The sequence below is a fragment of the Marmota monax genome, unplaced genomic scaffold (genome assembly GCF_021218885.2).
Source record: "Marmota monax isolate L192 unplaced genomic scaffold, Marmota_monax_Labrador192_F-V1.1 WCK01_AAM20220418_F8-fsc00097, whole genome shotgun sequence".
In the NCBI taxonomy this organism is placed as follows: Eukaryota; Metazoa; Chordata; class Mammalia; order Rodentia; family Sciuridae; genus Marmota; species Marmota monax.
The window spans coordinates 2,595,327-2,608,916 of NW_026694162.1; the positions used below are offsets into that span (position 1 = coordinate 2,595,327).

The following is a 13,590-nucleotide window of genomic DNA, read 5'->3' on the forward strand; positions in this document are numbered from 1 at the left end:
TGGTTGTGTGGAACTTCTTGACCCGCTCTCTTGCTTCTGAGGCTGTGCATGTGCTGCTCTCTCTGTGTGCATTTGATTTTGGAGAAACACCTTCAGCACTACTTAATTACTATGGAAACTAAGATATAATGAAACTCTTTTATTTTCAATACACAGACTGGAGAGATCTGCCCACATGCTCTTTCAACTAGGTCAATAGTGCTTGACATCAACTGACTGCAGGCATCAGAACCCTCGTGGCCTCAGGTGTCAGCTCCCAAGTTCACTGGGCAGATCCAGAGCAGGGTAACATGAAAGAACAAGGAGAGAGAAGATAACCATGCAGACAGAAGGCAGAGATCACTGGAAGGGTGAGAAAGGTCCACAGGGGAGCATGAGAAAGGAAATGAAGGAGTAGAAATGGAGAGAAAGAGGGGGGGAAAGAAAAGCAGTTGAGAGGAAATGTGAAGATAAGGTTACTGAAAAGTGAGGTTGATTATCAGAGGAAATATGGAAATAGACAATGAATGTTTCAGAAGAAACAAAAACCTCTTACATATAACAATTTGAAGTCATGGAGATATTTTATTGCTTAAAATTTACAAGGCTGGCTTTAAAGAAAACCTCTCTGACCTCTGACCCATGGTCAGGTCTGAGGAGACTATGCTTTGGTTTGTCCACATGCTGAAGTCCACAGCCTCCCATCAATGCTAAGGGAACATCCTCTGGTGAAGCAAATCAAAAGTGAACTTTGGTACTGCATCGTAGTTTGTGGCTATCTTAACTTACATAAGAAATAGGGGGAAAAGCCTTAGATCACATTGCCTTGAGTTTATATAACATTGTTAAAGACTTCTCTGAGGTAGATAGGAGATCTGTAGGTTTTTAGCCCCCATTTTACAAAAACGTAAAATGTAAAGAAAAAAAAAAACAGGGATTAAATTGTATACAAACAAAGTCTAGAATGGGAATGTTTTGGCTTAGTTGTCATATTTTTAATCAGGTGCAACAAAACTAAGCTAATTCCACACGAGAATGATAAAAATGTTTCAGTTGGTCCACATTCAATGTGGCCAAATAAAACCACATTTCAGACTTATTCCCCTGAGTGCAAAACTAAGAACTATGCTCTGGTTTCACTTTTAGTCCGATTTCTCTTCATTTGAAGGTTTCCCTTCAGATTTGAAGGCTGCCACTGTCTTCTGATATCATTATTTTCACTCACAAGCTTTGGCTGATGGAGTATTGGTTCCACAGGCAAGTGACATGCAAGAGCTGCAGGGCAGGGCCTTCCTCTCCTGTGGCCACCACAAGGGGAATCCTAAGAGCACTTCGTGGATCTTACAATCACTTGTCTTTTTGTGACATCATAAAGTTCAGTACTAGCAAAGTGTGGGTTAAGGTACTTAGTACTGTGGGAGGGAGAAATGGGCAGGAGCAGGCCCATTTCTCTGCCCTCAGGACACTTAGTATGGCTTGTAAAAAATGTCTGCTCTTCCTTTTTCAAACTTGCTTCTCTCTGGCTTCTCTGTCCTCTAGTTGATATGATTTTTCTGGTTTCTGTTTTTTTACACTGTCATATTATGTTCTCATTATTCTTTCAATGTTGGACTAAATAAACCCTAGGGTATTGCAAATCTGTATTTCCCTCAGAAAAGAATGTGCTCTTCATTAATGCCAATGATTTAATATTCCATTGGCTTTCACAACACAATAAGCAAGACTTTCTTAGGTAAATTTGTTTTTACAAGGCGTTTAAAGTAAATTCTGTGGGTTTATTGCCCAACATGAAGTAAAACTTTCCCCAGAAATACAGCAGGGTTCACAGAATCCTCCGCATTCACAGAGCCTTGGGGCCAAACATGACAACATAGGAGGAATAGGACTCTGAATAGTGGGTGTGACCAAAATACAAATAACATTTGATTTTCCAAACTCACAAAGTATTGGAAATCAAAACTGTGATCAAATAAGATTATATGTGAGAGGCATGCTTAAGAGTCGCCATGAACTATGTGTTTTTCCGAAGCCATTGAGCTATCCTGGCATTTCGCTTTTTGTTTTTCAGATTTTCATTCTTTATTGTCTGTAATTTGGCATGAACTGTGATCCTCTGGTGCTCCTCCAACATGTTACTGAAAAACTGCTGCAGCTGGAAGGACAGAGAGACAAGCCAATCAGTGCAGTCTAACTTTTCACTTACACAATATAAAACAAAGCTCATACCAAATGGCAACATGATTCTGCAAAAGGGTAATGAGAGTAGCAGGAATGTGTATACCTAGATAATGTGTCCCTGGGGAGACTGGTGACTGAGACAAATGTGATGAAGACCATGCTTACCCAGAAAAGTTAAATGCAGATTAGAAGGTTCACGAAACAGAACTTTGTCTATTCCCAAAGCACATCCTAAGCCTCCATAAATATTTACTGAATGTTATGTAAGTTTTGTGGACAGAGATACAGTGAGAGTCTTTTGTATCTCAAAGGAAATTTTACAATTTCCAAAGTTCAAAACGGGTATATACCACAAATTTTATTTTTTATTTTTTAATATTTTAGTCAAATTAACAGTTTGCAGATGGCATGATTATATATTTATAAAATACCGAATATCCAACAAAAAATATTAGAACTAATAAAACATTCAGTGAAGTTGCAAGATATAAACCCAAAAAACAAAATTCAATAGCATTTCTAAACATGAATAGTAAATTATCTGGGGAAAAGAAAAGCAGAAAAACAACCTTATTTCTGGTAGCTACCAAATAACTAAAATAAAATTAGTCAAAGAGGTGAAAGAACCTTACAATAAAAACTAGAAAACACTGATGAAAGAAAATGAAGAGGGCACAAAGGAAATGGAAAGACTTCCAATGTTCATAGCCTGGAAGAATCAATTTGGATAAACTGTCCATACTCCTGAAAGCAATCTACAGATTCAATGTAATCCTTATGAAAATACCAATGAGATTCTTCATAGAACCAGAAAAACAATTCTAAAATTTGTATAGGATCATACATACACACACAAATACACCTGAATAGCCAAAACAATCTTGAGTTTTTTTAAAGAAAGCAAGAGGCATTGATTGTACTACCTAATTTCAAAATATATTAGCAAAGTTATAGTAACTAAAACAGTATGGTATTGACATAAAAACAGATATATCGGGACTAAGGTTGTGGTTCAGTGGTACAGCACTTGCCTAGCATGTGTGAGGCACAGAGTTTGATTCTCAGCACCACGTAAAATATATAAATAAAATAAAGATAGTGTGTTTATTTACAACTAAAAAACTATTGAAAAAGGAAAACAGACATATCAACCAGTGGAACAGAATAGAGAGGCTAGAAGTAAACCCACACACATTTATAGCCAACTGAACTTTGACAATACTGCTAAGAACATGCATTGGAGAAAGGTCAGTCATATCAGTAAATAATACTGGGAAAATGGAGAAGCACACACAGAAAAATGAAGCTAGATGATGTTTTAATCACAAAGAAATAATAATGGGGGCTGGGGCTGGGACTCAGTGGTAGAGCCACTTATCTAGCACACATGAGGTGCTGGGTTCAATCCTCAGCACCACATAAAAATAAAATAAAGGTATTGTGTTCACCTACAACTAAAAATATGTATATATTTTTTTAAAAAGAAATAATGATGGAGTAGATAAGAAGGAGGAGGAAGATAGGTATGCCCTGATTTGAACATTACATAACATACATGCATTAAAACATTAAAGAGTTACTCTATAAATATGTGTAATTTTATTTATTAGTTCAAAAAAAAATTAAGAACAATATTTTGACAGTTAACCGATCTTTTGGCTAAATTGTCTCATTGGATCAGGCCTAGAACTTAGTTACTGGATAGTATAATATTTGCCACAATATTATATGTAAGTCAGACCACAACAGAATATGATATTCTGAAAGTCTATTTCTGTGTCAGTGAGTTAGAACTCAGAACACATATCACCATAAGATGATAGTGTACCCATACCTGCTCATAAAACCCACTTAAACCTTGATGCACTTGAGATTGAGTAGTAATCAGGCTATCAAGTTTAATTACTGTGTATGGAAAAGTTCTAGTGGAAAACAGATTAAGGATCTAGGAACTAGCTTTTCATTCTTTCCTTCCCTGCCCACACCTTCCAGGAAGTGGGAGCCACATGTCCACAGCTCCACACCACAGGTGGCATGCTGATGATTGGGCTACTGCAGTGTTGAGAGAGTTGGGGACCTGCAGGACCATAGATGGATTCCATATGTGCTTAAGAGCATGTGTAAGGCCAGGCTTCTTGCAGAGTGGAGCATTAAGACCAGGCCAGAAGTGTGAGGGTGTATGGAAGCTGTGTGGGTGAGTAGGGACAAGGGACTCAGATGACTTCTTTTTCATTTTCCTTTTTAGTAATTATTTAGTTATTATCATGTGAACTGACTAATATGTTCTAGTAGGACTGTTGGACACTAATACTTTGACAAGGATATCCATCATAACTAATTTTCAGAATTGCAATAATAACTACTGCTAAATAAATTTTCGTGCATTTTCCCAAAACTATAGTAACTATAGTTTTGGAAGTTCGAGGATTGTTAAATTTATACCAACTGTATTCTTTCATTTATTAAACAGCACCATAAATTTACTGGTTTCTGTAAAGCCAAAGATGAACTAATATGCATTGGAATATACAAACAAAATCTCAGTCTTGATCCTGGAACCTTCATTCCCATCATGTCCTGGGTGTGCCTTCCTCCCTCCTATGTGGGGACTCCCTGATACATCAAGTTCTGACAGTTCAGCCTCAAGCCAGCCAAACCCCAAACAAAGATAATTCCTTCAGGAATTCCCTCATGATTACTGCATAATAGACTGTTTCTCTCTCTCTCTCTCTCTCTCTCTCTTTACTTAGGATCAAATATTAGGCCTTGAGGTCCTACACATTTTTTTTTTGTTTGTTTACTTGCTTGGGGAGAGTTGAGTTTCCTTTTTTGTTTACACAGCATCTTCATGTACATATTAATATAGTTTCAGGCCATGATGTTTAATTTAATCAGTTTTATTGGAATATAATTTGTGAACAATAAGCTGATCAGTAAGCTGTATAGTTCAATGAGTTTGAGCCATGACCTTTGAAACCACGGATTCAATCAAGAAACAGTACTCATTTTCATCACTCAAAACAATATTTTGACAGTTAACTCATCTTTTGGCTAAATTGTCTCATAGGATCCCTCTTGGGCTAGGGAAATAGCTCCATTGAGAGTGCTTACCTCTCATGCACAAGGCCCTGGGTTCAATCTCCAGCACCATGAAAAAAAAAAAAAAAAAAGAATTCCCTCTTGTGTTTTACAGTTCATCCCTCCTTCTGTTCCAGGAAGCCATTGATCTGCCTTTTTTGTCACTTTAAATTTTCCTAGAATGCAACTGGATTCTTGTATTCAACATAATCAACTTAAGATTCATCTGTATTTCTACACAAATTCATTCCTTTTGTTTTTGTACTGTTCCACTGTGTGGTGACATTACAATTCACCCATTGTAGACATTTAGATGACTTCCATTTGGGGCTAATGTGAATAAAGCTGCTATGTATAAATCTTTCTATAGACAAAGGTTTTCATTTTCTCAAGCAGAAATCTAGAATTGGAATTGTTATGTCATATGTGTCTGATTAACATTTAAAAATTGCCTGTTTTCCTAAGTGATTGTACCATGTTACATTACCACCCCCTGGCCATTCAAAGGAGTTCCAATTGTTCCATGTCTTTCCCAACTTTCAGTATTAGAAATCTAATTTTGCCTATGCAACTGGATATGTGAAGGTTATATTTCTCTCTCTCTCTCTCTCTCTCTCTCTCTCTCTCTCTCTCTGTGTGTGTGTGTGTGTGTGTGTGTGTGGTGTCCTTCTGTCCTTTTGTAGACATTTTCTTTCCCCTCTCATTTTACTTTCTGATTATAGTATTCTTTTTTTTTTTCCTTCCAGAACTATACCTCTCCCATTTCCAGTGCCTGGAGTTTGAGCTGGGCTAGCTCCAAGTTTGGATACATGAGACCAATCGTAGTATCCTAGGCTCTATCCCTCCACGGCTACACACAATGATTAGTGCTAAGACAAATCAAAGTCCTTTTTTCAGGACAGAAACCTGAAGGTGGGTAAGAAAGGATTACTTTTTCTGCAACTGAGAGTGCAAAAAGTCATGTAAGTTGGAGCTACCACATGAAGAAAGCCTGTGTAAGAAGAACCGCAGCCCAGAGAAAAGCAAATACAAGATATGGAAAGCCCTGTGTTAGGCTTCAAGAATACAAATACGGCTGATATTATCTCAGTCCTTGAGGAACTTATAATAACCTCACATGGTCATCATATTCACACACTAATTTCAGGATAATGTGGTAAGCACTATGATAAAGACACTCATAGGATGATTTGGGGGCATGGAGGAAAACAGGGTATAAATCTATTTGTTACAAAATTCCTAGAATATGTGGTTGGAGCAGGATCTTAAAGGGCAATTAGGAATTATCCAACCAAAGCAGAGATGGGGAAGATACCAGAAACAGAAGGTACAATGTTTCTGAAGTCTAGAAAACATAAAAAAAATGATAACCTAATAAAATCTGTAAGCACTATGTATACTTGAGGGAAAGTATGTGGGGTATTTGTTAGTCTCTCTTGCTTTCTCATACTCAGTGGTAATATAAGCAAAAGTGAAGCCAGAGAGTAAAGCAGAGGCCAGATGATGAAGGGCATCATGTACTAATTAAAATATTTTTAAAGTTTATTCTAAAAGCTATGAAGAACCCCAAAGAATGGATAAATGACTGGCAGCAATGTAAAGGAAGGCATGAGGGGAAGAGCAACCTGGGAGAGGGAGCCCAGGCCAGTCCACTGTAGCAGTTCAGGTGAGCAAGAATGAAATCCAACCCTCCATGGACAGACATGTCCATTACAGAAGGATAACTAAAAACCACTTCCTTTACAGTGATAATACCACCAATGGAAATATAGAGTATAATAATTTAGGTAAGCATGTTATTTTTAATTTTAGCAAATCCAAATAGTATCATAAGTGCTTTCCAAATTATCATATGTTTTTCAATGTTTAAGGTGCTTACCTCCATGATCTGTAGATCTGTACTTATGGTTCTTCCAATTACGTACATTAGAGTAACCAGTGACTGTGTTCCATACCTACAAAACAGTAAAAATGTGATTCAGGGGTCAAAATTATTTTGCAAAATTAAGCTGTGTTTTGTGCAGCAGATAAATACTAAATGTACAACCCTTATTAATTGCTATCTCCCGAATCCAGGCAAAAACAGGAATGAAGTCCAATTTCATCTTTTAATAGAAAATCTGTTGTATAGAAAGTTCTATTAGCACTAAAGACATTTATAAATACTGAGTTGTGTAACAGTTTTTGAAGTTTTATTTAAATACTAAAAGCTCTTTTAAAAGCAACAACTGTGCTTATTTTTTTAATGAGGTAGTTAGAATACATGTTCCATGTCTCAAATTAAGAAAATTTATAAGGCAGTAAATAAACATGTAAAATTATGGCCCTTAAAAAGCAATAGTTGGCATAGGGTCAGTTTCAGAACCACTGACTAAAGTACCGTGCACTGTATTAAAAATGTTGTATTAGTTATGTTTTTGGAGAGAGGATTCCTATTTTCAGGTACTCTCAGAATGTTGATGATCACTGAAAACTCAGTCCCATGGCAACCTCCAATAGGCATGGTAATTAAAAAATGCCCTTCAGTCAGTGTCCTTGAATATCTAACAAGAATAATCTGAAAAAAAAGCTGTTGCTATGGAAAAAGAGCAGATACATACCTGTCCAAAGTGTTGCTGTAGCTAAAAATGTAAATTAAGGACTTTTGATGCATTAAAAGAAAGAGAGAAAAATTAAATTAAAATAAGATTATTATAATGGACTGAAAAATAAATGGTTTCATTGCCTTGATAATTAATACATGCAATTGATTTAGTTCAAAATGCCTACTTGAAATTAAAAATTGTAAGAGTTCATTTGCATATGTTCAAATAAAAGAGAAAATTGAGCTTTCAGTTTTTAGGGTCCCAAGTGTGTCAAGCTATGGCTACTGGAGCAAAGAGAGGACAAAGCAAACAAACCTGTGTCTATGGGGAAAGGGTAAATATCTCTTTGTGCTCCATTTTAAAGAGACGAGTAGAAAAAAAAAAAACCCAAAGCATAAGAAATTTGAGTTTCAAAAAAATCAAGCTTCAATCTTAAAGACAAACATAAAACAGAAGAAAACTGTCTACTATATCAAATGTGTGATTTTCTGCCAAATACAGGAGAAAGGTGACCCCAAGCGATGGAGCTGGGTTTGAAATCATCTTTATCAAATTTTAGAGTGTAAAAAATGGAACATAGAGTTAGATGTAGGCTTTAGCAGATTGAATGAGATAGTGTGTGTGCAAGGCCTACCAGGGTCCCAAACAACTCCACTCCTTCCCAATCTCCTCAATCTCAGGAGTTGTTTTTGAGAAAGACATGATTTACCTCTCTTGAAAATGCATTCTCTTTCATTATTACTAATCAAAAATATATGCATTACCAATAGTTTATACTTCAGAATTCCGATTTATTATAATTAACATGAAGAGCCAATGTATGTCAATAGTTAACCTTTTATCCTTCATAAAAAGAAAATGGTAACTAATATTCAATTTTAGTGTGGGTACAGTGATTTGGCACTCTAGTATGGTTGACTTTCAGCCTCTCCCATTTCTCATAGTTCTCCCCACTGTCCCTAGCCAGGTCTGATTGCTTGCAGAGAGCATGGCCACCAGGTCATCAGGGAAGCATTGAGGTCTAATCCAGGGCCTGGCCACTGCACTCTGATAACATCTCAGTTTGTTTTTGCTCCTCTGCAACCTTTTCAACCCTGTTTCCATCATGAAATACAACAGAGCAGAAGAGAAAATGAACCCCTGCTTTCAAGCTTAGGACTTAAGCAATATAACAGCAGTAGGAGAAATCATGTGTTTAGGGAAGATGAAGAAAGGATGCATTTTGGACCAGTTAGGTGTGAAATTGATTGAATTCTGTATTCAAATAAAACTAGAGTTTTCCTATCAGCCGTGAAGCCCACTTAACAAGAATGGCAAGGGCATGAATACCACTTTTATCACATACAATAAAAGAGTCACAAAAATATTATTGTTTTACTCTTGCTCAAGTTCTTTCATAGGATCCATCCATAGCTGTTACCTATTGACTTTCTATAACCTAAAAGGTATCTTTTATAAGACAAGGAGTCTCCCTTGGAGTCGGCATTCAAAAATTCATCTTTGATCCAACAATTAACTAAATCCCCCCAGCTGCAAGTGTAATGCCCTGTACATGGGAGTGGGAGCAGTTGACCACTCCAGGCCCACAAGAATCAAGTTATCTTACTGAATCAAATGTTGAACATATTTATCTGGATTAGATTTCCTAGGAAGAATGCTAGACCTGGCTGAGGGGAGGAGAAAGTCTGTGGACTGCTGTTGCCAGGGTGTTCAACATTTATGATTTTACTCTAGGAGACAACGTCCACAAGACTGCCTGCACGTCATGGTGAAACATGCCCATGACTGCTTGAGACAGGGGAAGGATGTACTTAAAACCAGTGTTGACCACTGCATGCCCACCAGGACCAAAGCTAGACATCCTGAGATGATGTTTGTTTTTGCATTAGATGTGCCGACCAGTCCCCCACCCCATGCCCATCATGTCTGCATCCCTAAGCACAGGATCCCAGAAGGATATCACCATATGAGAGTGGTGAAAAGCCCTCTGGTCATACTAATCCTAATTCCAGATCCTACAGCCAGGACCAAACCCATCACCCATTAAAAACTTTTGAGTCTGGGTTAATTAATTGCCTGTAAAATTAATTGAGAATTGTTTTATGGGTGGTTGTGAAAACTTCAATTATTACAAGTATAAACATTTCTTTCATCCTAATCATGGCATTCCAACAGGGCTAAAGGATGTTATCAATGTCATAAAGTAGAAAATGACAGTATTGAGAAAGAGAAACTGATTGACATAAGGACTCATAATAAAACAGATATACAATCCAGTAAGATAATATTAATAATAATGAACTTTAAGCACTTATTGTGTGCTGAGTACTTTAAGTAGCATTTCATAAACTATCTTAAACATGATTATGGTTATCATCCCCATGTTAGGAATAAAAAAACTGAAGCTTAGATTTTAAAAAATTGTTTAAGGTCACACATTAGCATTCTTCTCAACCTATGATTGACCTGATTCTACATTTTGTGTTCTTAACTCTATGACATATTATGTCTTTAATGGAATAGCGGGTAGACTGAAAAAACTAAAATCACAGTAAATAAAAGGACAAGAAAAACAATGAAGAGACACTTTCTATAATTCTTAGAGGAATAAACCACCACTTTGCTATAGAGTTCTTTGTAGATCTTCCCACTACCCCCGCCCCCCACATTCTGCAATTGCCCTAATAGCCTTAACACACTATCGGCATTAAGCACAACCAGTATGTGCCTCACAGACACAAGTTAGAAATAAGAAATCACCAGTGAGGAACACACAAAATCAAACTCCGTGGCAGGTATTCAAATCCTGTTATAACATGTCCAACCTCTTACCCCCAAACTTATCTCCTCAACCCTATCTTCCCTTTTCCAGTGCTCTAAGCTCCAGCAGATCAGTTTTTGTGACCAGACCCAAATAAGCCTCCCAGTCCTGCATCCAGACATTTCCTGGTGTCAGGTTCTCATATAGAAGGAGTGTTTTTCCCAAATCACCTGTTCCAATCACAATCTACTCCCCACTTCCTCTTGAATCCCCAAAGCCCTTGATATCTCTCTTTCACAGCATTCATCAGACCTATGTACTTATCACTTTACCTCCCCATAAGAGCTTGAACTGTATCTTGACATAAGAAATTAAAAAAAAAACAAAACTAAGATATTTTGTTACTGGAAAGAACCTTAGAATTTGTCTGATACAACATCTGCCATTTTACAGAGGAGGAAACCAACGCTTGAATGTCAACTAGTACACAAAAAATAAATACATGTTTCAGTTCCAGTTCTGGATGAAAGAGCTGGAAAAAAATGTCTCTCCATTCTATCCTTCTTCTGGAGCATGCGATCTACTGGCCAAAGGACATTTTGTTGACAATGGAGTATCCTATTATGGTTTGGATCTGGAATGTACTCCCTCATGTGTTCAGAAGTAGGGCTTTTAGGCAATAATTGGCTTATGAGGGCTCTGATCTCATCATGTGGCTGAATGAACTATTGGGGGATGGGATCTAGTTGAAGGAAATAGGTCACTGTGAGTATGCCCTAGACAAGTTCATCTTCTCTCTAGCCTCTTCCTCCCTCTATGTTTCTTGGCTGCTATGAAATAAACAGCTTTCCTCCACTATATCCTTCCACCATGATGTTCTGTTTCACCTCAGGACCACAGCAGTGGAGCTCACTGACCATGGAATGAACCTCTGAAACCATGACCCCAAATAAACTCTTTCTTCTCTAAGTTGTTCTTGGCAGTTATTTTGGTCACAGCAACAAAAAGCTGACTAACACATATCCCAAGCTTATGTTCAGAAAGACTGTACCTGTAAGAGGCTAAGTATTCAAAATGCATGGAAAACTCCACATTTCTTTTTGCAGGGCTTTTCAAGACTTTACAATTTTAACATACCTTATAGGTTTACAAAAGGGAGGGTTAAAACTGACAATTTTTAAACAGCTTGGGCCATTTCTACCTTGTTCACAGAAGGCATATCAGTGTTTTCCATGAATAACATTCAGTGGAACACACTTGAGAAACCTTAAGTGATCTGTCACATTTTAGAAAATCCAGCATAAATTCTTTTTGCACAGTTAATATAAAGTTTAATTTGGCATAATCTTTTTTAACTTATGCTTTTTATTCTATCTTCATCGTTACATGAAGACTGGTGACATATTAATATTCATGTCAAATATAACAGTTCAGAAAGTGATAATTAAATATTCTGATGTACAAAGAAGTAAACATTCCTGTGCCATTTTAAAGATATATAATATTTTAATTATTAAATTAAAATATTATTTTAATCACTCATAAAATATCACTGTCTATTCTAAATAAAACCATCAGCAAAATTGAACAAAACTATAATCTAAACACAGAAAATAAATGTATTCAATGTAGAAAGCAAACTTGTTTGAATCTGAAAGAAATTTTGTAGTAGAATGTGCAAAAGGAGTGAACAAAGATTAATTTGCCATAAATATGGCATCTATTATATTAGTGTGGTGTTTTCTTGAGTAAACAATAGAAATATTCAAGCCATAGTTAAAAGGCCATGCATTTATAATCTAGGAACTTCTTGGAGATAATGATAAGACTCATTTGGAGTTTAAGAAAGGAATTACTAATATGCTCTTATTTAATTTAATAAATTGACAGATAATAAACTTTTCAAAGAGTAGAATTTAAGCCTCACTAGAATATTGCCAACATTTTTCTGTTCTCTAAATTATTTTGAGGAATAAAAATTAAAACATACCTAAAGTCACTTAAATTAAAAGCAATTTTTGCCATCTTTAACACCTTTTTAATAGAGCACATGTACAGTGCATCTTCTAATTTTTAAAAAAATTTCATTTCAGAATAGTTTTAAATTTATATGAAAAGTTGCAAAAAAACCTTTCATGTGCCTGGCACTCAGTTTCTCTCTTATGGTTAACATTTGTACAATATGTTTGTCTAATGAATGGGCTGATTGTCCTCTAATTTTTAATAAAGAAAATAAATAAGATTTTTTTTAAATTAGAAGCATGCCCTTATCATTTATTTTCTCGTCTAGTGACGTCTATGGGCTAAAGAGGCCAATATGAGGAATGCATTATCATAGACGAGAGAGCAGCAAAGTCCAGATATGTGTTTCAGGTGGCACCATACATTTATTTATGTCAGGATTCTATAAAACTGTTTTGAAGTTTCAATTTGCACATGTGCTGTGTATGGTATAAGAAGAAAGAATAATGAATGGAGTGGCTGTTTCCCCCTGAGATCAATGCTGTCCAATTAATCTCTCCACAATAATAGAAATGTCCTTGGTATCTGTGCTGTTCTCTAAGCACACTAAACTCTTAAAACAGGGATAGTGTGATTGAGGAATTGACTTTTAAATTTTATTTACTTTCAGTTAATGTAAATTTCCATATATTTGCTAATGGCTCTCATATTGGGGCAATGCAGCCTCATGTAATTTTAAATACAGCATCTACTGGTCTCATGTTAAACAAAACTAGAATCACCTGGGAAGCCAGTGAGAGATACAGATTTTCTATATTGTTCTAGAAGATTCTGATTTGAAAAGGTTAGATAGACTTAGGCATCTTCATGCTTATTAGCCACTCCAGGTGATTCTGAAACATTGCTAAATTTGGAAGTTTCTGGTTGGGACTCAGGCTTCCTTCTCTGTATGTGGACAACTCCTGGGGTTGATCAGCACCACTTCACTTTGAGCCACTCCAGGACATCCTATGAGGATGCTGAGTGCCAGGCACTACTAAAGAGTAA

The 13,590-nt window shown here is 36.4% G+C and overlaps 1 protein-coding gene across 2 annotated transcripts in view; it reads right to left on the reverse strand.

The window, feature by feature from the left end:
- Positions 1 to 316: 316 nt before the first annotated feature.
- Lvrn (laeverin) overlaps positions 317 to 13,590 on the reverse strand; it is an 86,145-nt gene continuing 72,871 nt past the window's right edge. The window contains exons 18-19 of one of the 2 annotated variants that reach the window (XM_058585978.1): positions 7,115 to 7,190; positions 317 to 2,131 (exon numbers count right to left, since the gene is read on the reverse strand). In XM_058585978.1, the coding sequence (XP_058441961.1) occupies positions 1,991 to 2,131; positions 7,115 to 7,190 (217 nt within the window). In that variant the 3' untranslated portion in view covers positions 317 to 1,990. The remainder of the gene's footprint in view (positions 2,132 to 7,114; positions 7,191 to 13,590) is intronic. The other variant, XM_046465863.2, reaches the window with a different exon arrangement.